The 26,358-nt window shown below is 40.7% G+C and overlaps 2 protein-coding genes across 6 annotated transcripts in view; both read left to right on the plus strand.

The window, feature by feature from the left end:
* Positions 1-26,358, plus strand: part of LOC105862593 (protocadherin alpha-C2) — a 156,078-nt gene that overhangs the window by 76,559 nt on the left and 53,161 nt on the right. Inside the window, exon 1 of one of the 5 annotated variants that reach the window (XM_075996135.1) lies at positions 509-5,708. The exons of the other annotated variants lie outside the window; for them this stretch is intronic. Coding sequence (XP_075852250.1) covers positions 3,315-5,708 — 2,394 coding nt within the window. The 5' untranslated portion in view covers positions 509-3,314. Of the gene's footprint in view, positions 1-508; positions 5,709-26,358 lie in introns of those variants that run through there. 5 annotated transcript variants of the gene reach the window in all.
* PCDHAC1 (protocadherin alpha subfamily C, 1) lies at positions 18,270-23,658 on the plus strand. Its single transcript, XM_075996140.1, has one exon. It carries the CDS (start codon positions 19,133-19,135, stop codon positions 21,587-21,589), a length of 2,457 nt encoding a protein of 818 aa, XP_075852255.1. The 5' UTR covers positions 18,270-19,132; the 3' UTR covers positions 21,590-23,658.

Consider the following 26,358-nt stretch of genomic DNA (forward strand, 5'->3'; position numbering starts at 1 on the left):
AAAAATATACAAGAGGCACTGGCAAAATAGAAGCAGCCAGATAATTATGAACTCAATACAAATGATAGAAAAACAAAAGTAGATGACTCTTACTTTTTTAGTTTGGTCAACTGGGAGACTAAGATTGCCATTAACCAAGTTGCAGAACAAAGTTGGAGAGACAGTTTCTGTGTGTTTGTGCAGGTAAGGTAATAGTGAGGAACATGTAAGCAAATGCTGCTCTCAAGGTCCTAGGAGAATAACATTATAATTGGAAATACAGATCTAGAACTCAGAGGAGATTATTGATACAGTTTTAAGAGTACCTCCCTTAGGGAAAAATAAATCCACAGAAGGTGAAATCACCACAAGAGACATTGAAAAATGAAAAGCAATGAATTAGGTGGATAGACGTGTCAGTTCCTGTGGCTGCTATAACAAATGACTGCAAACTAACTGGTATAAGATAAAAAAAAAGATTATTCGGCCAGGCGCGGTGGCTCACGCCTATAATCCTAGCTCTCTGGGAGGCCGAGGCGAGCGGATTGCTCAAGGTCAGGAGTTCAAAACCAGCCTGAGCAAGAGCGAGACCCCATCTCTACTATAAATAGAAAGAAATTAATTGGCCAACTGATATATATATATAAAAAATTAGCCGGGCATGGTGGTGCATGCCTGTAGTCCCAGCTACTCGGGAGGCTGAGGCAGAAGGATCGCCTGAGCCCAGGAGTTTGAGGTTGCTGTGAGCTAGGCTGACGCCATGGCACTCACTCTAGCCTGGACAACAAAGCGAGACTCTGTCTCAAAAAAAAAAAGATTATTCTCTCATAGTTTTGGAGACCAGAAGTCCAAAATCATGGTGTTGGCAGGACTGTATTCCCTCTACAGGCTCTAGGGGAGAATCTGTTTTTTGTCTTTCTACCTTCTGACTGTTGTCAACATTCCTTGGCTTGTGGCTACACCACTCTAATCTCTGCCTCTGTGATCACACTGCCTTCTCCTTCTCTGAGTCTTTTCCTCTGTGTGTCTGTTTTATAAGGGTATGTGTGATTGCTCTTGGACTCATCTATCTAAATAATCCAGGGTAAACACCTCTTCTGAAGATCCTTAACTTAATAACATCATTTTCCATATAAAGTAATATTTACATGTTCCAGGGATTAAGATGTGGGCATGACCTTTGGGGGACCACCATTCAACCTAATATAGTATGCTTGAAGTTATAGGGAGGATGGGCAACAGGCAGCTGAAATAAAACTCAAAGTGCAATATAATAAGTAAATGTTAGAAGTCAAAGGTAAAGGGAAGAAGATGAACAGAATAGGTTTTTCCCCCCAGAAGTAGCATGTTTAAATTTGTGTGTGTATATATATTTATATATATATGTGTGTGTGTATATATTATATTTATTTAAAGATGTTTAAGTATCTTTGTAGTGTGAAAGAAAGATGAAGGTAAAGAAGATACTAAAGATAAGATAAGCATCAAGAGAATGAAAGTGAAGGTGAAACATATGAAGGAGAATGGAAAAGAATTAATTTTTTAAGAGCACAGGGTTGACCTTAAAAGTGGGGATAGCTTTCCCTAGAACTAGTAGGGAATGAAAAATAGATAATATAGAGAAAATGATGAGAGAATAAGAGTGCTATTGAGTTCATGTTTGATGACCTCTCTCAGTGGAGAAATCATGTGAAAGTCAGTGGGAATGAGGTTGAGAATTTGATAAAAGAGGGAAAAGAATATGCAAGAATCTCTGTAAGCAAAAGGGAAGAGGTAATTATGAATTCACTTGGCAGTCCAACTGAGGTAAAGATAAAAGTAAACTGGAGAATACAGTCATCATGGTTAAGGGACTTCTTTATACCGATCAACTCAATAGGAAGAACCGAGAAAATGAATAGTTAGGTTAACTGTGTGTTAGAGGCTAAAGAGAAGGTTAGAGGAATAATATAAGTAGGTGAGTGATTCTAGGGAGTTTGGAAGAGCATATTTTCAATGGTTGAGTATGTAGTCTAGTTTAGGTGGAGAAGTAAATGAAGCCTGAAAGAAAAGAAGAATTAGAAAGAGTCAAGGAACTATTCCCATTATAAGAGCAAAGCTGTGTTAGAAGTAATGGAACAGGAGAGGATGATGAAGGAAAGACTCCATCAACATTTTCAGAAGGGAATAGAGGTACAGAAATTTACTCTATTGTTATTTCCTGTAGAGTTGTGTACAGAACAGGCAAGATAATTATTGGAGCTATGATACAGTTTTAATTGTGCTATTTGGCCTGGAACTTTGTAGCTTAGTAGAGACAGTTATAACAATAGGTAAAAGTAAGATTTCATCCCTTTCTTCCTTGCTAAAGATGCGTTAACATCCTTGTCTAGCTATTGTTACTTGGAAAATTAGAGTCAATTTAAATAATATAAGGTTTCCCCAGTGGTGATGAAGTAAGATGGGGAAGGAAAAAGGCAAATTTAAACTATTGGTAGTAATTTAAACTCTATTAAGTACATAGGATGCTAGTTCCTGGCATGTCTTATAAAAATAGAATACAAACCTTTAAAGCATTGTTGTATCTAAGTGGTCTAGATCATTGTGTATTTATGCACATATGCACACATACAAACATTGAACACTTTCTTTAAAATACAAATATTTTATCCACATTTTACAGTCACATTGAGAAAAATTTATAAATATGATGTACAAAATCTGGTATGTCACTTACCAGTATTTTCCACCTTCATCCATTTTATTCTTATGTGGTTATGTTTCCATTTGGGGTCAATGGCGCTGGGTGAGGAGGTCTTGAAAAATAGTACAGGAAGAGGACGTTCCCACCAAAATATACATGACTATGCAAAACTAGAGATCAGTTATTCCGTAACAAGCGTTGAATATTCTTCTTTAAAAATTCTGCAGGTAAGTTTTCCACATGTAAAAATAAGTTTGTGGCAAGATGAAACTCATCAACCAATTGTCAACTAATATCCAATGCCCAGGGGAATACAGTGATTTGCTTTTTCTGGAAAGGTAAACGTTTAATTTTCGATTACGTTTGAAATCGAAAAAGTCAAGAAATACAAGGGAAAAACCCCCTACGTCAGTGGAAAATATGAAGACATTCATTGTTACACTTACACTTTCGTGCGCATGGTGTCGCTCTTCACTGAGAACGTTTCCGCGAAGAAAGCCGCCGCTGCTTCTAGCTCCAGAAAATTGAGCGGAAATCGCGGTATCTCTTGCGAACCCTCCCGCACTAGGAGATCATAAAATTGGACCTTGAGAGGCAGTTTGAGGTAAGGCATTGTATACTGCAGATATCTCCGACTCCTTCTGAGTGTACCATGCTGTTTTCCTGGCGAGGAGGCCCAAGAGCCCCGCGACTATTGCTCTCGCTCCTGCTCCTCGCAGCCTGGGGAACTGGGAGCGGCCAGCTCCACTACTCGGTCCCCGAGGAGGCCAAGCACGGCACCTTCGTGGGCCGCATCGCGCAGGACCTGGGGCTGGAGCTGGCGGAGCTGGTGCCGCGCCTGTTCCGGGTGGCGTCCAAGGACCGCGGGGACCTTCTGGAGGTGAATCTGCAGAATGGCATTTTGTTTGTGAATTCTCGGATCGACCGGGAGGAGCTGTGCGGGCGGAGCGCGGAGTGCAGCATCCACCTGGAGGTGATCGTGGACAGGCCGCTGCAGGTGTTCCACGTGGAGGTGGAGGTGAGGGACATTAACGACAACCCGCCGGTGTTCCCTGAAAGTAAGGAAAGAATAATCATTGCGGAATCTAGACCTCCGGAAACTCGATTTCCACTAGATGGCGCATCCGATGCAGATATTGGAGTAAACTCGGCATTGACCTACCGACTAGATGCCAACGATTATTTCGCTTTGGATACACACAACAATCGTGAGCAAACGTCTTCGTTGTCACTTGTGTTGAAGAAAACACTGGACAGAGAGGAAATTCCGGAACATAGTTTATTACTGACAGCCAGCGATGGCGGTAAACCCGAGCTGACTGGCACAGTTCAGCTGCTGATCACGATTCAGGATGTGAATGACAACGCCCCAGAATTTGACCAGTCCATTTACAAAGTGAGAGTGTTAGAGAACGCATTTAATGGAACATTAGTGATCAAGCTAAATGCCACAGATCCTGATGAAGGTACAAATGGAGATATAGTCTACTCATTTAAAAAGCCCGTATTACCTGCAGTGGCATATGCATTTACCATAAATCCCAAAAGTGGAGAAATTAGGACAAAAGGCAAACTGGATTTCGAAGAAAAGAAATTGTATGAAATATCAGTGAAAGCAGTTGACAAAGGGAATATTCCAATGGCGGGTCATTGTACTCTTTTGGTGGAAGTACTAGACATAAATGATAATGCCCCAGAGGTTACAATCACTTCTTTGTCACTCCCCATCAGAGAAGACACTCAGCCAAGCTCTGTCATTGCCCTGATCAGCGTGTCCGATCGTGACTCTGGAGCCAACGGACAGGTCACCTGCACCCTGACTCCCCACGTCCCCTTCAAACTGGTGTCCACCTTCAAGAATTACTATTCCTTGGTGCTGGACAGCCCCCTGGACCGCGAGAGCATATCCCACTACCAGTTGGTGGTGACGGCGCGGGACGGGGGCTCGCCTTCGCTGTGGGCCACCGCCAGCGTGTCCGTGGAGGTGGCCGACGTGAACGACAACGCGCCGGCCTTCGCGCAGCCCGAGTACACGGTGTTCGTGAAGGAGAACAACCCGCCGGGCTGCCACATCTTCACGGTGTCGGCGCGGGACGCGGACGCGCAGGAGAACGCGCGGGTGTCGTACTCGCTGGTGGAGCGGCGGGTGGGCGAGCGCGCGCTGTCGAGCTACGTGTCGGTGCACGCGGAGAGCGGCAAGGTGTACGCGCTGCAGCCGCTGGACCACGAGGAGCTGGAGCTGCTGCGGTTCCAGGTGAGCGCGCGCGACGCGGGCGTGCCGCCTCTGGGCAGCAACGTGACGCTGCAGGTGTTCGTGCTGGATGAGAATGACAACGCGCCAGCGCTGCTGGCGCCTCGGGCTGGCAGCACGTTTGCCGCTGTGACCGAAGTGGTGTCGCGGATGGTGGGCGCGGGCCACGTGGTGGCGAAGGTGCGCGCGGTGGACGCGGACTCTGGCTACAACGCGTGGCTGTCGTATGAGCTGGAGCCGGCGGCGGGAAGCGCGCGCAGCCCGTTCCGCGTGGGGCTGTACACCGGCGAGATCAGCACGACGCGCGCCCTGGACGAGGCGGACGCGCCGCGCCAGCGCCTGCTGGTGCTGGTGAGGGACCACGGGGAGCCCGCGCTGACCGCCACGGCCACCGTGCTGGTGTCACTAGTGGAGAGCAGTCAGGCTCCGAAAGCCTCTTCGCGGGCGTTGGCGAGTCCTGTGGGCCCGGAGGCGGCGCTGGTGGATGTCAACGTGTACCTGATCATCGCCATCTGCGCGGTGTCCAGCCTGCTGGTGCTCACGCTGCTGCTGTACACGGCGCTGCGGTGCTCGGCGCCGCCCAGCGAGGGCGCGTGCGGGCCGGGCAAGCCCAGGCTGGTGTGCTCCAGCGCGGTGGGGAGCTGGTCACACTCGCAGCAGAGGCGGCAGAGGGTGTGCTCTGGGGAGGGTCCGCCCAAGGCCGACCTCATGGCCTTCAGCCCCAGCCTTCCTCCTTGTCTCGATTCTGCAGAGGGAACAGGCCAGAGGGAGGCGGATTCAGAGCATTTGAAAGAGGTAAACTTCTATTTAAAAATATTATTTTACACAGTATTGTAGCCTTTCTTACCGGTTTTCATTTAAGATATCGTCAGTGCCAATTTTGAGATTATTCTTTAATTTTAAGTTTGCTCATCAATATCAGTTTAATGGCTCTGCTATTGACATTATAGGTTGGATTATTCTTCAGCGTGAAATCTTAACCAGAAAACAATGAAATGTGTAAAACAAGATTTTCTTTTTGTTGTATTCTTTTTTCTTTGTAAATAATTTTTCTTATTTTTTTCTTTCTTTTCGTCTTTTTCTTCCAAAAAGTCTAATTTTTGTTGTATTCTTAATAGTTGTATTTAATGCATAATTGAGCATTTACACACAAAACCCCATATTGTAAGAACTTAAACATTTAGGAAATGTTTGTGTTAGTGAGGCTAATCATAATACATTTAAAAGTCTTTTTATTTAATTTATACATGTGCCCAGATATAGATATATTATTTTAAAGAGCTTCATAACTTTTCACATAAATGCCCTTTTTACAGTGCATTTATGTGCTCACGCCTTTAATCCTAGCACTTTGGGAGGTTGAGACTGAAGGATGGCTTGAGATCATGGGTTCAAGACCAGCCTGAGCAGGATAGGAAGACCCTATCTTTACAAAAAGTAGAAAAATTAGCCAGGCATGGTAGCACAAGCCTGTAGTCCCAGGCAGGAAGATTGCTTGAGCCTAGGAGTTTGAGGTTGCAGTGAGTTATGATGAGGCCACTGCACTCTAGCTCAGGAGACAGGGCAAGACCCTGTTTCAAAACAAACAATCAATCAAACAAAAAACATTTTTGGTTGGTTTCTCCTTCTCTGTCCTATAGGCACATCAGTGTTCCCCTCTCATGTATACCACGTGAAATACCTTGTGATTTTCCTTTCACATTTTATCTGTACTCAGGCAATTACTCATACACATATATACACCTAGTATTTTTTTTTTTTTGGTTATATTTTCTCTTCCAAAGTTTAACATATAAATTTCTCAGTCATCAATACCTTTTAGAAACTTCTGAAAATCTGGTACTTTTAATAGCTGTGTAGTATTCCAGTGCAGTTGTACCATTGTTACACTCAGTTATTCCACTATTGATGGACACTTTGTTTTTTTTTTTGGTTTTTTTTTTTTTTTTTGAGACAAAGTCTCACTTTCTTGCTCAGGCTAGAGTGAGTGCTGTGGCATCAGCCTAGCTCACAGCAACCTCAAACTCCTGGGCTCAAACAATCCTCCTGCCTCAGCCTCCCAAGTAGCTGGGACTCCAGGCATGTGCCACTATGCCTCGCTAATTTTTTTTTCTATATATATTAGTTGGCCAATTAATTTCTTTCTATTTATAGTACAGATGAGGTCTCGCTTTTGCTCAGGCTGGTTTCAAACTCCTGACCTCGAGCAATCTGCCCGCTCGGCCTCCCAGAGAGCTAGGATTACAGGCATGAGCCACCGTGCCCGGCCCTTTCTACTTTTTTGATGTGGCGGTTTATTGCTATAAACTTCCCTCTTAGCATTGCTTTTCCATATGCTTTTGGCCTCCATTTATGTGGAATATTTTTTCCATCCCTTTGCTTTCAGTCTATATATGTCTTTACAGGTGAAGTGAACTTCTTGTAGGTAGCATATAGTTGGGTCTTGTTTATATTTTTAAAATCTATTCAGCCAGTTTATAACTTAATTGGGGAATTTATACTATTTTCATTCAAGGTTGTTATTGGTAGATGTGGAATTACTCTTGTCATTTTGTTAATTGTTTTCTGATTGTGTTGTATATCCTTTGTTCCTTTCTTCCTCTTTTTGTAGTGATAATCTTTCTCTTTCTCCTTTGTGTATCTGCTCTATCAAATGAGTTTTATACTTTTATGTGTTTTTATGATGGTAGATATCATCTTTGAGCTTTCTTTAAGGGCTTCCTTAAGCATTTCTTATAAGGCCAGTCTAGTGATGATGAATTCCTTAAGTTGTTCTTGTCTGAGAAAGACTATTTCTCGTTCAGTGCTGAAGGATAGCTTTGCTGGGTATAGTATTCTTGGTTGATTTTTTTTTTTTTTTAACTTTGACACTCTAAATATATCATCCCATTTTGCCCTGGCCTGTAAGGTTGCTGCTGAGAAGTCTGTTCATCTCATGGGGATTCTGTAACTTGACACTTTCCTCTTTCTGTTTTAAGAATTCCCTCCTTGTCTTGAGTCTGGTACTTAGACCCCTGAGACCATCTTGATTTCTACTTCTTACAGATAAATAACCCAGATCAGAAGTGACCATAAAACTGCTTTACCTTGTGAATGTAAGTCTTTTTCAGGATCTCTAGCTATTATTTTAGATATTAAGTATGAAATGTCTGATTTCCTTAAGTGCCAAGGAATCACAGTTGATATCGCTGACATTTCACTTTGACTCTTCTTGTTTTATTTTTATTGTGAAGATACATCCTCAATCTTTCAAATGCACATTTTGGCTTGTGATCATCTTTCAATAAATTTTTAGAGCAATTTTTGTGAAACCATGGATAAGTAAAAAATTCATATTATTTTCGAATATGAGTACTATTCGTGGAACCAATGCAGTGCAGAAGCTCAAAACATCAATGAAGTGTTTGGGAAGGATATGGCTAATAAATGCACAGTACATTGATGGTTTGAGAAGTTCCCTTCTGGTGATTTTAGTCTTGAGAATGAGCCATGTGGGTGACCTGAGACCAGGGTGGATAATAATGAACTGAAAGCTGTAGCGGAAACATATCCATCTCAACCTATCCATGAATTACCAGGAAGGTTTGATGTTACTATTCCAACAATATTGGACCATTTGAAACAAATGGGCAAGGTAAAGAAGCTGGATAGATGGGTACCACATGAATTAAATGAGCATCAGATGAGAAATTGTCTTGAAGCTTGCCTTTCTTTGCAACATAAAGGTGAACCATTTCTATACTGTATTGTTATGTGTAATGAAAAACTGATTCTTTTTGACAATTGCAAGTGTTCAGCACAATGGTTGGATAAAGATGGAGTGCCAAAACACACTCCAAAACTGAATATTAATCAAAAAAAGCTAATGGTGTCTGTTTGGTGGTCCAGCACTGGTATTATCCACTTCATGAAATCTGGTCAGTTGACTACATGGTATGTCTACTGCAACCAGTTGGACAAAATGATGAGGATGCTTGTCATAAGCAGCCAAGATTGGTCAATAGAGACAGGCAAATCCTCTTACAAGGCAATGCTTCACCATGTGTTGTACAGACAACGGTGCTCAAATTACAGAAGGATGGATTTGGAAACTCTCTGTCATCACCTTATTTGCCAGACCTTGCACCAACGGCGTACCACTTCTTCCAGCTTTGGGCCACTTCTTGCAAGGAAAAATATTCAATTCTCAACAAGCTGTGAAAAACACCTTTCACGATTTCATTGCCACTCACTCTCTGGACTTCTTCACTACTGCCATAAATGAGCTACTGTTAGGATGGCAAAACTGTGTTGATATTTTAGGCGCATACTTTGATTAATTGAATTGCTTCTTGTTTGAGATATAATAAACTTTTTATTTGAAATCAGACATTTCATATTTGATGACCTAATTCTTCATGACCTTGTTAGCAATTAGAGGCATTTTTTCATTTTAAAATATCTTCAATGGTATGGTTGGTTCAAATAAACAACATTGTATACTGGTAATAGAAGCCCTCTATTTTTTTTTTTTTTTTTTTTTTTTTAGACAGAGTCTCACTCTGTTGCTCAGGCTAGAGTGAGTGCCGTGGCATCAGCCTAGCTCACAGCAGCCTCAAACTCCTGGGCTCAAGCAATCCTGCTGCCTCAGCCTCTCAAGTAGCTGGGACTACAGGCATGCACCACCATGCCCGGCTAATTTTTTCTATATATATTAGTGGGCCAATTAATTTATTTCTATTTATAGTAGAGATGGGTCTCCCTCTTGCTCAGGCTGGTTTTGAACTCCTGACCTTGAGCAATCCACCCGCCTTGTCCTCCCAGAGTGCTAGGATTACAGGCGTGAGCCACTGCGCCCGGCCAGAAGCCCTCTATTGAGTTGATTTTTAAACATGGTTATTATATTTTTCACTTCTATATGTTCTAGTAGTTATTTTTCAAATATGCTGTGCCTTTTTTAGTGAGATTCTGCAGATATTCTTAAGCTTGTGTAATTTTTGTAAATAGGGTAAACAGTTGTTTTATAATCTGTATGTTTTAATATGAATATGACTACATTGAATACATATGAATTCAATGAATTCATATGAATATGAATACATTGGTTCACAGTGCTCTGTAACTTTTGAGAGAGTACAGATTGTAATCAATTAAAATATAATTAATTTCTGAATACATGTTATTTTATATTATACAAATCTTACAAGTCAATTTGGATATTTTGAAGTGTATTATTCAGGAAAATGGAGTTAACCTTCTTGCAATTTAACAAATAACAAAACATCCCAATATTTATTTCTGTTAAAGTAACTGCCTTATTTCAATGATTTTGCTTTTATGAATAATGTGTTATAATTCCCCAATAAAACAGGAAATATATTTTTATACATAAATATCTTATCAACATATTATCTTTAATATGTAGGAAACAGGAAGATCTTCCCAGCTCTTCTAATATAACAATATGATTTTATTGTTTCTGGTAAATGAGACACTTCCCATTTCCTTAACTGAGATGATTTGTTTCTTCTCTACTATCTTATAGGCTAAGAATTTAAAATACTTTAAGTTCTATTCTTCTTTTCCCATGAAATACTTGGAGTGATATTACCTTCCCCTTTCCTCCTTCAAATTTTAGGTTTTGTTGACCAGATTTTGTACTAAAAATGGTACTTAGAATTTTTGTTACGGTACATTTTTCCTGCTTCAAGAAGAGCTTTTTTCATATCAGTTATATTTCAGTCTGTCCGACTGTCTGTCTATCTATCTTGACTCTATTCTGTTACTCACTTCAAGTTCTTTGCTCACCAATGTTTCCTCATTTTATGGTTTCTGTTTTTATTCCTTTATTGTATAATTGAAATATTTTCTAATGCTCTTCTTTATGTAAAGTATTTATAGCATATACTCACTGAGTTCTTGCATGCCTTTGAAGAACAACCTTTTCACTCTGACAGATAAATGATACCTTTCTGGGTATAAGATTTTTAGGTTGCAGTTATTTTCTTTCAGTAGTCATATGCTATTCTGCTTTTCCAGTATCTTCTGGCTGCTGGTGTTACGGATGAGAAGTCTGGTGCCAATCTTTTTTAAAAAATGTAATAGGCATTTCAAATCTCTTGAAATAATTCCTCTGTATATAATTAGGCCTGGATCTTATTTTCTTTCCACAGTATCTGAAATATATTGTTTATCTTCTCATATTAAATGTTATTTTAAAAGATATATATTGATAATATGGTTTTTTTTACAAGAGGTATTTTTTATTTACAAGTATTTTTAATTATGTTAACTATATTTTTATTTTAAAAATTATATTTGCTTCTTTTTATAAATCTATTTATTATTTTTTATAGTCTCTTTTTCTTTTATTTGGAATTCTACATTTTGATATCTCTTCAATAATTTCAAATCTCTTAATTTGATATTATTTCTCTATTAATATAAGTTCTTAATTATCACAAGATCATAATCCTTTTGTTTGTTGTATGTAAAAATTCAAAATTGGTTCCTTGTTTGTTTTAAACTTCTTGATCACAGATTCATCCTAAGCAGGGTATGTGCTTCACCTCACCCCCTCCCTCTTGTTTCCTTCTCTCTCTCCTCTTGTTTCTTTTGGTATGAATACCATGTAGCCTGGGATATGAAAGTTACCTTTCATTGTAAATTTTCACTTGTTTTCATAAATGCTTTACAGGTATCATTTATGCACAAATTTTTGTTAATTTGTTGGTATGCTGTTTCTTTATAACATGTGGTAGTGTACTTAAAGCTAAGTGGAACTTAAAGCTGAGTTCTTCCTGGAATCTTCAGGAGAGAATCCATTTCCTTGCCTTTTTTAGCTTCTAGAACATACCTATATTCCCTAGCTGTGGTTCCTTTCTCATATCACTTCAACCTCTTGCTTACACAGTCCTATCTCTTACTACTGACTCTGATTCTCCTGCCTACTTAAAAGGTTCTTGTGATTACACTGAGCCCACCCCAATAATCCAGGATAACCTATCCCCCTTAAAGCCTTCATTTAATCACACCCACAAAGTTCCTTCTACCATGTAGGGTATTACATTCACAGGCTCTGAAATTAGGACCTGGACATCTTTGAGGGGCCATAATTCAGCTTGCCAAAATATTCATGAGAATTTGGTCTGTAGTTTTCCTTTCTTGTAATATCTTTCTTACAGTGTCTGATTTTGATGTTAGGGCAATGCTGGTCTTATAGAACTGCTTTTATTTTTGGAAGGAATTGTGGAGAATTGATAAATTCTGTTGGTTAAGCCATGAATTCTGTGGTAATTTCATATGGCAGAACTAGTAAACTAATATATGTGATATATTACATTTAATGATTTTCAGACAATAAACCAATCTTGCATTCCTGGGATAAATCCCACTTGGTCAGGGTGTATAATCTCTTTTATACAGTTGGTCGTTGAACAACATGGAGGTTAGGAGTGCCAGCCCCCAGCACAGTTGAAAAATCCATGTATAACTTTTTATTCCTCCCCCAGAACTTAACTACTAATAGCCCACTATTCACCAAAAGTCTTAAGTATAACTTACACAGTTGATTAACACATATTTTGTATATGTATTATATACTATATTCTTATAAAAAAGTAAGATAAGGAAAAGAAAATAGATTTACCGTTAATTAAGTAGAAGTTGATTATCATAAAGGTCTTCATGCTCATCATCTTCCTCAGTTTAGTAGACTGAGGAAGAAGAGGAAGAGGTGGGATTGATCTCGCTGTCTCAGGCTTGGCAGAGGTGGAAGAAAATCCACTTTTAAGTGGATTCATGCAATTCAAACCGGTGTTGTTCAAGGATCAACTGTACATTGCTAAATTTGGTTTGCTTATATTTTGTTGAAGATTTGTGTGACTATATTCATAAGAGGCATTGGTATACAGTTACTTTGGTTGAACATTTGTGTCCCTTTTAAAATTCTTGTTGAAACTTAAACCCCACTGAAATAGTATTAAGAGGTGAGGCCTTTTGTAGGTGATTAGATCATGAGGGCTTCTCCCTGATGAATGTGATTAAAGTCTATTAATAGATTTCACATAGCAGTTAGACCCTTTTACTTTTCTGCTCTTCCACCAAGTGGAATAGCATTCAAAGTGCCATGTTGGTAGGAGAGACTGGGCCTTCACCAGACACTGAATCGGCTGGCACCTTGATCTTGAGCTTCTCAATCTCCAGAACTATCCAAAATAAATTTCTGTTGTTTATAAATTACTTATATTTTATTATAACAGCACAAATGGAGTAAGACCATAGTTTTCCTGTGATCTTTGTTTGGTTTTGGTATCAAAGAAATATTAGCCTCAGAATGAAAGTGTTCACTCCTATTCTTTAGAATCAGTTTGAAAGAACTGCTATTAATACTTATTTAAATATTTGGTAGAATTTATTAGTGACACATTTAGGTCCTGGGCTTTTCTTTGCACGTAGTTCCCCTCCTCGTCCTCCTTTGTCGGTTATATGTATTATATACTATACTCTCACAATAAAGTAAGCTATGAAAAGAAAACATTAATAAGAATATCACAAGGAAGAGAGAATATATTTACTATTTATTAAGTGGAAGTGGATCATCATAAGGGTCTTCATTCTCCTTGTCTTCACGTTGAGTAGGCTGAGGAGGAGGAAGAGAAGCAGAGGGATTGATCTTACTGTCTCAAGGGTGGCAGAGGTGGAAGAAAATCCACATGTAAGTGGACCTGCATAGTTCAAACCTGTGTTGTTAAGGGTCAACTTTACATCGTGGAATGGCTAATTGAAGCTAATTAACATATGCCTTACCTTACATACTTTTTTTTGTGGTGAGTATACTTAAAATCTATTGTCTTAGCAATATTCAAGAATACAACACATTATAATTATTGTCACTATGTTGTACAATAGATCTCTCCAATTTATTTCTCCTGTCTAACTAAAATTTTGTGGCCTTGACCATCTTCCCCTGCCCCAGCCTCTGATAGCCACCATTTTACTCTCTGCTTCTAGGACATCAACTTTTTTAGATTTCACATATCAGTGAGGTCATGCACTATTTGTCTTCCTGTGCCCGGCTTATTTCACTTGACATTATGTCCTCTAGGTTTATATACATTGTCACAAATGATAATTTAAGGCTGATTAGTATTCTTCTTTAAGGCTGATTAGTATTCCACTGTGTATATATACCACATTTTCTTTATCCACTCATCCACTGATGGACACTTAGGTTGATCCTATTTCTTAGCTATTAAATAATGCTGCAGTGAACGTGACAGTGCAGCTATCTCTTTGACATACTGATTTCATTCCTTTGGATATACAGCCAGTAGTGGAATTGCCGGATTATACAGTAGTTTTATTTTAAATTTTTTGAGGAACTTCTATACTATTTTCCATAATGACTGTACTAATTTACATTTCCACCAATAGTATGCAAGAGTTCCCTTTACTCCACATTCTCTCCAACGCTTATCTTTTGTCTTTTGATAATAGCCTTCCTAATAGATGTGACAAGATATCTCATTGTGATTTTAATTTGCATTTCTCTGATGACAATGATTTGGGGCATTTTTTTTCCCCATATGCTTGCTGGCCATTTGTGTCTTCTATCGAGAAATGTCCATTCAGATCCTTTGTCTATTTTGGAATCAGGTTATTTATTTTCTAACTATTGAGTTGAGCTCCTTATATATTTTGGAATATTAACCTCTCGTCAAAGGCATGACTTGCAAATATTTTCTTCCATTTCATTTGCAAAACTTAATTTTAAATGGTCTCATAGAATCAGAAACTTGAAACAGAGTCGTAGAGTTTCAAGGATAAAATGAAAAGGTCACAAAAGATCATGAAAACTCAGCTGGTGCAATTCATGGAATAAATAAAAGAGAAATATAAGACCATTACAGAAATTAAGGCTGCACTGGAAGCAGTGAAAAGGTGAACAGGCTCTGCTTGACATACTGCCAAGAAAAAGAAGAAACACTTGAGAAGGTTGAGAAAATAAATCGAAAAGAACAAAGAACTTTTTAAGAATTAGAAAGAAAAGAAAAGCTTTGGATCATAGAAAAAGGAGATTCAACATACTTCTAATAGATGTCCTCAAATAGATGAAACACATAGAAAAGGGGAAAAATCCAAAGATATCATTCAAGAAAAACATTTATAAAAAAAAAAAACTTCAGATTTTGATTGCCAGCAATGAAGTTCTACTTTATCTTCAGCCAGTGGTATATCAAGGACAGCAGCTGGGCAGTGTGAATGGTTTGCCCTGACTGTAAAACTGCAACTTTGAACTCCATTACCACATAATAGTATTTAGAATAAAAGAGCTCGATCTCCTTTACTTTGAAGTGATTTGACCAACATAGAGTATGACTTTTAGTTCTGAGGGCTACACTTTGAAGGTGAAATAGAAAAATATTTTTATAGAGAAATAATTTTTGAAGAGTTGTTACATAATAAAAAATAGTAAGTAAACACAGTATAGAGTTAATAGGAGTATAGATTCACGAAGAGAGATCCAAGACACTTTAGATGGTATTATGTCATGGAGAAACTATTTTCTTGATAATGGAAACTCCAAGAAGAAATTCTATAATGATTTGTTTTTGGTAAAGAGTTTAAGTAAAAAAAAAAAAAATGACACAAGGGAATGTTGTGTATCAATAGTGCTTTAGCCACTTACTTTACATGCCTGGAACCTAGGTAGATACTTGACAAACAAGTACTGAATGATACAGATCTCTACCTTCAAAGATCTCTACCTTTCAAAGAACTCACACTCTTTTAAACTTGATTTGGTACTTTGTTATTTTATAGGATTGAATTTTGGTTAATGTGATTGTGGTGTCCTATCTGTTAATTTATTAATAGATTTCATAAGTACTTAATATGCTTCCAGAAAATAATCTTAAGCACTAAGAAAATCATGTTTAAAGTACAATATCCTTTTGTTGACAAAGTCTTTGGTAGGTATCAGATTTACCATTTTCTTGTTTGGCCTTGAGATCTCCAATAATATCTTATGCAATATGGCTAGAAATCTTTGGAATTTACAGCTTAAGAGTAAGTTTACTGGGAGGACTTTATAGTAATAGTCTTGGCAGTAGAGCCTAAGCAGAAATTAGGACAATTTTGTTCAATGCAGTTTACTTAAAGTTATACTTGTGCTTAATTAAAAGCTTTGAAATACCCGAATAGGAGAAACTATAGAAAATTTCATAAAATGGGAAAATTAAATATCAGCAGTGAAAGGTGCTGCTAAAGAGAAGTTTTGCTAATTCATAATTTTAATGTTCATCTGGTCATTTTATTCAAAAGGCAAAACTTTTAGTCTTCTTCATCTTTGGGATATCCTCTTTTACTTTTTTTTTTTTTTTACAGTGTCTCACTGTGTTGCCCAGGCTAGAATGCCATGGCATCAGCCTAGCTCACAGCAACCTCAAACTCCTGGGCTCAAGCGATCCTCTTGCCTCAGCCTCTAGAGTAGCTGGGACTACAGGCATGTGCTACCATGCCCGGCTAAGTTTTTCTGTATATTTTTAGTTGGCCAATTAATTTCTTTCTGTTTTTAGTAGAGATGGGGTCTCGCTCTTGCTCAGGCTGGTTTCAAACTCCTGACGTTGAGTGATCTCCTGCCTCGGCCTCCCAAAGTGCTAGGATTACAGGCATGAGCCACCGCGCCCGGCCTATCCTTCTCCTTTAAATATTGCTCTTTCACAAAGCCCAGTGTTATGCCTAAAGTTAGGGAGGCATATGGTGGGACAAATCTCATTAGGTGGATGCTATCCACACTTATTCTGGACACGAATGAAATCTTTTGAAAATAAATATCAATGGCAGTTTAAATAGAGAAATGGGGAAAAGGGAAGCCAAAAATCTGAGAAGTGTGTGAATGAGAAGGAGTTTTTGTGAAGACTTTCCATGCTATTCTCATGAGTTTTTCCTTTTTTCTTATGCCCCAAATACACCCACACATACTACAGCTCAGAATTCCTAAACCTTGTATAAATTGGAGGCTTGACTACAGATCTAAAAGTAAAGGGCCTTTCAAAAGTTAAGTACAACCTTTAGTCATATTTTATCTACTGGGAATGGAAAGGTGGAAAGAATAACCTTTCATTCCAAAGCAGTTAGCTTGGTTAGCAGCATTAAATTAAGATGAAGGGTCCTTGCCTGCGAGAGTGGCCACTGCGTTGGTGCTCTGGGGCTTGGACCCTGGCTAGCCAGAAAAAAAAAAAAAAAAAAAAGAAAAACAAAAATAAATTAAGATGAAGGAATGTGAATCCTAATCTCTGGCACTCGGGGAGAAAATTAGTTTTGGTTTTGAAATTTGGTGAACAATAAGTTCAATTTTTATGGGCCATTGCACATCCTAGTGAGGTCTCCTAATGATGTCTGTACTTGTGACTCTGCCTAATGGGTTGACATGTTTTCTGCTTTAATTTTATCAGAGACTTGGTGTCACGATCTTTCAGTTCCCTAATTCATAAAGGCAAACTAGTCAGGAGGCATTTGCTACTTACATTGCCTTATGTTGCAGCCTCCCTTTTCTAGTTTCCTGGAAGAGATACAGCATGGGTTTGTGATGTTCAGGGGAGGTAGAGGTAATTGGTTCTCAGTGGAACAGTGGAGTCACCAATCCCACTTTCAGTCTTAGGAAGAGAATGATGGAGCTGCCCCTCTCCCCACCACTTTAATCAGTGATTTACAAATATTACAGTAGTATTGACAAAAGTTGAGAAAATTGTGTAATTAACCTGCATGTACCATCACCCAGCTTCAATAATTAGCAATAGTTTTTAGGCAGGTTTCTGTCCAGAAAATATGGTGTCCTGGAAGCTTCAATTTTAGACCTTTGTTCGGCTTTTGCCTTTCAAATTTTGATTATTGGAGCCTTGAACACTGCAACTGTATTAGAAGGATTTCGGTGAGGAATTTAGTGTTTAATAATCAATTAAATCAGTCTCTTTTCAGCTCGCCTCCCTCTTAAAGTGACTGGGTGTAGCGTGCTAGGCGGAATTTGGAGGTATCTCTTGTGGCTCAGAGTTGTTTCTCCTAAAACTGATCAGAAGATTTGCAGAAGACCAAATTAAAAACGAGGTTGGCGGAAGGATGGGCATCTAGCCTGTTCTTATCCTGCCTCACTGCTATTTTCTAAATATTTACAGAGAGTAAATTTACAGAGAGTAGTTTCCTGGCCAAACTCCGGAGGGTAGCTCAGTACTTTCTTTCCCCTCAACCACTTTGCTCGTGGTCTTTGGGGACGAGTTGTCAAGTGAGAGTTTCTGGTTATCAGTATTGACTGGTGTAAGACTTCCTCTTTTACCCAGAGCGTCAAGCGCCGCTTTGCAAAGCACTCCCAGGGGGGCCGCCAGGGGAAGGAGGAACTGCTGTCGCGCAGAAAAGCGGAGCGCGGTAGACCCGTGAGCCCTGCGCTTGCTGGCTCCGCCGCTTCGGAAAGCCAGAGTGCGCGCTCTCGGCGGCCCCTGGGCTGTAGGAGGGTGCCGGAGGGACTTGGACCCGGCAGACAGGCTGGGAATCCAGCACGGAACGCACCACGGCACTTGGTTCTGGGGCTCCTGTTTCCTTAAGCCTGGAAGGCGTGGTCGTTCCCGTTCCGGGTTCCGCCTCCGCCCTGCCTGCCCCGCAGCCCCGCCCGCCGCGGGTGCGTGGTGCTCGGTGGGTCAGAGCTCCCGGGCCTCGACGCTCGGCCCTCGCAGCGGCGGGAGGAGCCCGGCCGGGCTCAGCCCCGATGCCAGCAGTCTTCAGGCAGGGATTCTGGAGGTTAAGACCCGGCCGGCCTCAGGGTGTGGTCCTAGAAAACGCTGCAGAAGGAGAGACGCGCGAGTTTCTCCAGGCGTCTTCCGGGCCCCGCCGGGCGCCCGCCGTCAGAGGTGGGGGCGAGACCCAGCCGCCGGGACCGGAGACGGCGCTTCCCCAGCCGGCGCTCTGGCCCGTCCCCGCGCCCCTAGGCGGCGCTGCGCTCCTCCGCACCCGGCCGCTCCGCGATCCCAGACGGCTGCCAAGCCTCGGGTCTGGCCAGCCCAGCTCCCCGCCGGCCGGCCGCGGGTCATTCCGGTCCTCCGCGGGCGGAACGTCGGCGGTCGCTGAATCTCTAGCCGGCAGCAGGGCCGGCCGGCCAGAGCGGACTCCTCGCCGCGGCGCGTGCTCTCCAGGAGTCCGGAGCATGCTCCTGGGTCGCCGTTGGTGGAGCGTGGACGCCGAGAGGGAGCATGGTGGGATGGGGGCTGGCGGTTCTGTGCGTGTGGGCTTCCTGCTGCGCTGCGGCGGGACAGCTCGAGTACTCAGTGCCGGAGGAGACGGAACCCGGCGTAGCCATCGGCAACGTCGCCGCGGACTTGAAGCTGCCAGCGGCCGCTCTCTCCTTGCGGAACTTTCGCCTCCTTTCCAGCCACAACGAGGTCCACTTCGGGGTGGACCTGGCCAGCGGTAGCTTAATGGTCAGAGAGCCAGCGGACCGCGAGCGGCTGTGTGGGACCAAAGCTACCTGCGTCTTGACCTATGACCTAGTGCTGGAGGACCCGCTGGAGCTGCACAAGATGCGCATTCATGTCCTGGACACCAATGACAACTCACCTCTCTTTCCTGCTGGCGACGTGGAGCTTCATATCCCCGAGTTCCTGGCGCCCGGAGCCCGCTTTACTCTCCCTAATGCCCAAGATGCCGACGAGGGAAGCAATGGGGTGCTAAGCTACAGCCTGAGCCCCAGCCAGCACTTTCGCCTGGACATGGGGTCGCGGGTCGACGGCAGCCAGTACCCGGAGTTGGTGCTAGAGCAAGTGCTGGATCGCGAGCGGCGCGCCACCCACCGGCTGGTGCTTACAGCTCGGGATGGCGGGCTGCCTGCGCGCTCCGGAGACGCGCAAGTCACCATCGTCGTGGTGGACACAAACGACAATGCGCCTGTATTTGAGCGCTCCCTATACCGCACCAAGGTTCCAGAGACTGCTCCCGATGGGACTGTGTTATTCCGAGTTCAAGCCTCGGATCCGGATGAAGGCTCCAATGGAGAAGTCCGGTACTCCTTAAGCAACAGCACTCGAGCAGAGCTGCGACACCGCTTTCAAGTGCACCCTAAAAGTGGGGAGGTGCGCGTAGCTGCCTCGTTAGGCCCCCCGGAAACGCTCTTGGAGGCATACATCGAGGCCAGGGATGAAGGCGCCTTCAGTCTAGCTAGCACCGCTAAATTGCTGGTGGAGGTGACTGATGTGAATAATCATGCCCCGGAAGTGAACTTCTTGAGTCTCTCCAGCCTAGTACCCGAGGACGCTGCCCCTGGCACGGTGATTGCTCTCTTTACTGTAAAGGATGAGGACCTCGGTTCCAATGGTAGGGTCTTTTGCAGCATGGCCAGTGGAGGCCCTTTTCAGCTGAGGGCTTCCTTTGACAGCTACTACAGCCTGCTGATTGATGGGCCTCTGGACCGGGAGCAGATCAGTGAATACCAGGTTCTGATCACCGCCTCGGACGGTGGCTTGCCCCCACTTAGCACCCGAAGGACAATCACTGTGACAGTTGCTGATGTGAACGACAATACACCAAGCTTTTCTCAACCGCAACAGGAACTTTTTGTTGCTGAAAACAATGGCCCCGGGGCCTCTCTTGGCCGAGTGTTTGCCCAGGACCCAGACCTGGGGAAGAATGGCCTTGTCTGTTATGAGCTGTTGGATATTTTCTCAGAAGGGCCACCAGCCTCTAGCTTGGTGGCAGTGGAATCATCCAGTGGGGCTATCACTGCCAAAACTTCCTTTGATTTTGAGCAGCTCAGGGGTTTTCACTTCCAAGTAGAAGGCCGCGACGGTGGCATTCCTCCCAGAAGTGCAACAGTGACTGTAAACTTGTTCGTCGTGGACAGGAACGACAATGCTCCGGTCATCTTGTTTCCTTTACCCAGAAATGGTTCTGTGCCAGTGGAAATTGTGCCCCGCTCTGCCAGAACTGGACACTTGGTCACAAAAGTAGTAGCAGAGGATGCAGACAGTGGTTCCAATGCCTGGCTTTCTTACCACATCTCTCAGGCTTCTGACTCTAGCCTTTTCAGAATTTCAACCAGTATGGGAGAGCTCCGGACGGCTCGCTTAGTTCTTCCCACCGATGCAGTTAAGCAGAGGGTGGTGGTGGTGGTTCGGGACCATGGAGACCCACCACTTTCCTCCTCTGTCATTTTGGGTGTGCTATTGAGCAACTCTGCCCCTCAGGTCCTTCCAGACTTTGAAGATGTCTGGGAACCAGGAGAGAAGCTTTCTGCCCAGAACTTGTATTTGGTAATTGCCCTGGCTTGTATTTCTTTTTTATTTCTGGGGTGCTTACTCGTCTTCGTATGTATCAAGTTGAGCCAGAGCCCATGGTGTTGCTCTCAGGCCTGCTGTCAGCCTCCAGAGGATCTGAGGTATGGAAGGAAGATGGCTTCAAATCCTTGCATGAAATCAGCCACAATCGATGTCACTACAGTTGAAAGACTTTCTCAGACCTACCTCTACCGGGCCTCTCTGGGAGTTGGTTCTGATAATAACAGCTTGCTGTTGAGTGGGGAGTACAATGCTGCTGACCTGAGAAATCTGGCCAGTGGTGTAGGACTGAATTTGCCAATATCCCGTATTCAGATTCGGAATAGGAAAGGGGATCATGCAAATGTCAATGCCATGGTAAGCAAATTTTATGGTATTTGAGTCCTTGGACCTGGCGATGGCTGCTACCTGTATTCTGAAATGTTTCTTAGATGAGCCTTTGGCAAGTTAGTCAACTGAAATGAACACTCCTGTGCTAAGAATTCTGGGTGTATAAAAGTATCAGAAGATTGTCCTAGGCCTCAAGGAGCTTATACTTTGTTTTTGAGAAACAAGGGTAAACAACTAGAATTTATTAAAGAACAATTAAAGTAATATACCATAAAGGTCTAAAATTAAATATAACAAAGTGCCAAAATATTGCTTGAGCAGCAGGTATGTGTAAGGCACTCTAATACCTAGAGTGAAGAGTGAAAAATATGTAAGAGTCTTTGCATAATATAAACATAATATCATGAAAGGTGAGACATTTACTCAAACCATAACAATACATTATTTTAAAATGGTAACCACAAGAGATACAAAAATAAATTGCAGTGAGTGTTCAAAGGAGGAAGAGAGAACATGAGAGAACATTTGGGAGGGGAGGAGCGAATCAGAGAAGGCTTTGTGATAGAGATAGCATTTGATTTGGATCTTGAATGACATACCATTTAATAGCATATTCTCTATCCTATACTTTTCATGAATACCATTTTGGCAAAGTTGTCTTCTTTGAGAATGACACTCTAAAACATAAGTAATAGCTCCACAGCAGTGTTTTGTAAGTACACAGAAATTATAAGCATGCCTCAGAACATCTATTTGATAGATGAAAGATCATACTATTGGGCATAGGACTTGACAACCTTTCATTGTGTGTTTTTATTAATATATTTTACAAAGAAGAAAGATGAGTAATTTTTGTCAGAAAGATTTGTGTGTTCAAAGATACACTTACCAAAGTCCATTTAAAAATTAAATCAACTTGGATTTAATTTTTTCAGTGATTTTAGAAGCCAAATATACTTACCAAGTAAGTAGATACCATAGTTGAGAGTATTGTATCAAATAAAAGTTAAGTGATTAAAATACTTCAATTCATCTGTAGTGGCCCTTGGGATTTCAAAACTTTTTTTTGAGAAGGGATCTTACTATGTTGCCCAGGCTGGTCTTTAACTCTTGGATTTAAGGGATCCTTCCACCTCAGCCTCCCTAGTAGCTGGGTCTAGAGGCAGGCACCATCATGTCCAGCTCCAAACTTTTTGAATGGAGTCAGTACAAAATTTTTGTAGCTATTCTACACTATTACTTTCTGACTTCTCATAGGAATCATGTATACAAGATAAGGAAGTATGCAGAAATTAAGGAAGGACAATGAAGCATTTCTTATTTTACTATTCTATGCAATAAGGGGAAAAGTTATTCTCCCTCAAATAATGATGTTAACTGCAAATAAAATAAATTTATATATATTATAATTTTGCATACTTAATATTTTCACATGGTGTAGTAGAATCCAATATGTAAGATACACTCAGTAAATGTTTGCTGAATGAATGAACAGATAAATATGTGCATATATGAATTGGATGGTAACACTATTAAACAGAGAAAAACTTTAACTTACTTTTCTACTTTAGATGTGTATATGTGGTTAACAGTTTAAAAGTCACTTTCAGATATATTGTTTCAATGGATTTTTTTCTTCCTCATGATGTATACTAATGAAATAACATAATAGAGGGGATTTCTGGTTCTGGAGCTAGGATGAAAAATCTCAATGCTGTATTCTGACACTAAGTATGAGTCCAGTTCTGTAGATGACAAAGGGATTAATAGGGACACACATGATTACATTGTGAAATTTTCAGTGAATGCTATTTAATAGAATCCCAGTTAATTTTAAGGGAGAAAATTATTGCACTACAATGTTAATATTTCAGATATTAGAGCACTTAATATATGAACACTTTTCTTGTCTGGAAAAGTCACCATTTATTTATTTTATTTCATTGCTTTCTGGAACAAAGAGAGGAGAATATGAATAATGGCTATGGAGTTTGGGAGTCAGGAATTTTTTTTTTGGTCAGGAATTTTTTGAGAAACACATTTTGACTAGAAAGGGAATGTAAGTAATAAGAAGACCAATGAATCTGGAAGCAGAAGGAAAATTAGCTATTTAAAAGGAAAAATAGAGCCAGGCGTGGTGGCTCACGCCTGTAATCCTAGCACTCTGGGAGGCTGAGGCGGGCGGATTACTTGAGGTCAGGAGTTCGAAACCAGCCTGAGCAAGAGTGAGAGCCCATCTCTACTATAAATAGAAAGAAATTAATTGGCCAACTAATATATAGAAAAAAATTAGCCGGGCATGGTGGCACATGCCTGTAGTCCCAGCTAATCAGGAGGCTGAGGCAGTAAGATTGCTTGAGCCCAGGAGTTTGAGGTTGCTGTGAGCTAGGCTGATGCCATGGCACTCACTCTAGCCTGGACAACAAAGTGAGACTCTATCTCAAAAAAAAAAAAAAGGAAAAAATAGGCTGGGCGCAGTGGCTCATGCCTGTAATTCTAGCACTCTGGGAGGCCGAGGGGAGTGGATTGCTCAAGGTCGGGAGTTCGAAACCAGCCTGAGCGAGACCCGTCTCTACTAAAAATAGAAAGAAATTAATACCAACTAAAAATATATAGAGAAAAAAAATTAGCCGAGCATGGTGGCACATGCCTGTAGTCCCAGCTATTCGGGAGGCTGAGGCAGTAGGATCACTTGAGCCGAGGAGATTGAGGTTGCTGTGAGCTAGGCTGACACCCCGGCACTCACTCTAGCCTGGGCAACAAAGTGAGACTCTGTCTCCAAAATAAATAAATAAATAAATAAATAAATAAATAAATAAATAAATAAATAAAGGGAAAAATATAACAAATAACAGAGAAATATGCCCCCTTCCATCAAATTTTTAAACTTATATGAATGATAAGTGAAATAACAGAGATATACTGTTAATATATGCAGGAATATTATGCCATCCCATTTATTTAGTTGAACAATCTTTTCCCATCATTGTTGATATTTAACTTTTTAGATAGTCCATTAGCCTGCTAATAATTTTTGTGGGCTGGATATTTCCTTATAAATAATGTTTTATAAAAATATGAATAAAATAACTTCTATAAAGAAGGAGTATTTGTCATTCACACAGGCATTTATTATTTACTTCTTCCTATTCAATTGCATATTGATCCAATCTTGATTCTTTAGAAAAGAATGCTTGTCATAGTTTTCACTGAATGCCTTAATAACAGCAGAATTCTATAAATAAAAATTTAGTGCTTAAATATTATTAAACAAAAATATTTTGAAAAACATGAAATCTAACAGTGATTATAATGTACGACCAAGTCAGATAGAATCATGTTGATCCATAGGTGTTTATATTTTGTTCAAATTCTAAGCTCTTCTTTCATTTTAGTTTACAGTGTATATTAACATAGTTTGTAATGCTAAAAATTGTCAGTTTAAGATATTCAGGAAGACATGGTTTTTATCTATTTTTTCCTATTGATAATATCAAGATATCAAAATTGATCCACTGATTGTACAACTAGACATCATGTATCTCCTGTCAACTTTTTCTATTAAAATTCTTATTTATTTTTTTTTGAGATAAGGTCTCACTGTCACCTGTACTGGAGTGCAGTAGCCATCATCATAGCTCACTGAAACCTCAAGCTCCTGGGCTCAAGCGATCCTCCTGTCTCACCCCCACGAGTAGCTAGGACTACAGGCACATGCCATACCTGGCCAATTTTTCTATTTTTTGCAGAGATGGGGTCTCACTCTTGCTGAGGCTAGTCTCAAACTTCTGGCCTCAAGCAATCCTCCTACCTCCACCTCTCAAAGTGCCAAGATTATAGGTGTGAGCCACTGTACCCATCCTTCTATTAAGATTCTTAATAGGCAATTTAATTTTTTTAGATTGGTATCTAAGATGGCATCTTTGAGATGTAAATTTCCACTTACCATTTAAAATTGATTACATTGGCAGATTTTTAAGGTAATATATATTAATGTAGCAAAAATACATGAAATACTTATAACTGGCCTTATTAAACATTACACATGAAAGTTATATGTAGCTTAAACATGCCAGTGTTATATTAGTATTAATATGTTCTTCTGAAATTAAAGCAGTTTCTTTTTTGTCAGGATATATAGGGTATAGTATATTTCCCCTTTGCAATATCATTTGTTAACAGAGTTATAGAATGTTTTTGGCATTCTGGGTGCTTTTATCTAACATATGTTCCATGAGTACTTTCCCATAGGTTAATTAGATGTTTCCTTATATCTATTTTGACTTTGAAGCTGATAACTACACTTTAAAAAACTTTAAGGTGCTGAAACTAAGAAAGCTCTCTGGCAAATGAAATATATTCAAATTTTAAAAAACCTATGTGGACAATGCAAGAGTATTTATTTTATAATAGAGGATCTCAAACCAGTAAAAAAGAAAGAAAAAGAGCATTATAACTTGAGTGGACATAAGGGAAAAGCAATGCTTGGGACACATATATGTGGGAAAGTACTGACAATATGTCTGATAATGTTAATTACCTATTGACTTTTTTTGTCTTCAAGATTTGCAGTTAGAGGGAAACAATAATATTTCAGAGACTAAATGCACTTACTGGGTTTGGATGAAGGTGGGCTAAATTGCTAAAAGGTTTTTTACATTGCGCAAATGCATATCATATGAATATCAGAAATATTAACATCTGGCAGGACGTCAAATGAATATGGATCACAGTTCAGGATCCTGACTAAAGTATTATGGGAAGTAAGGAATTGGTTGGTAAGAGTTATTCTTTAAAAAAAAAAAAAAGCTAAATGATAA

Source organism: Microcebus murinus, chromosome 21 (assembly GCF_040939455.1).
Source record: "Microcebus murinus isolate Inina chromosome 21, M.murinus_Inina_mat1.0, whole genome shotgun sequence".
Taxonomy (NCBI): Eukaryota; Metazoa; Chordata; class Mammalia; order Primates; family Cheirogaleidae; genus Microcebus; species Microcebus murinus.

Excerpts from the sequence above, each read along its gene's own strand:
- PCDHAC1 (XM_075996140.1), top strand. The coding sequence starts at position 19,133 with ATGGTGGGATGGGGGCTGGCGGTTCTGTGCGTGTGGGCTTCCTGCTGC.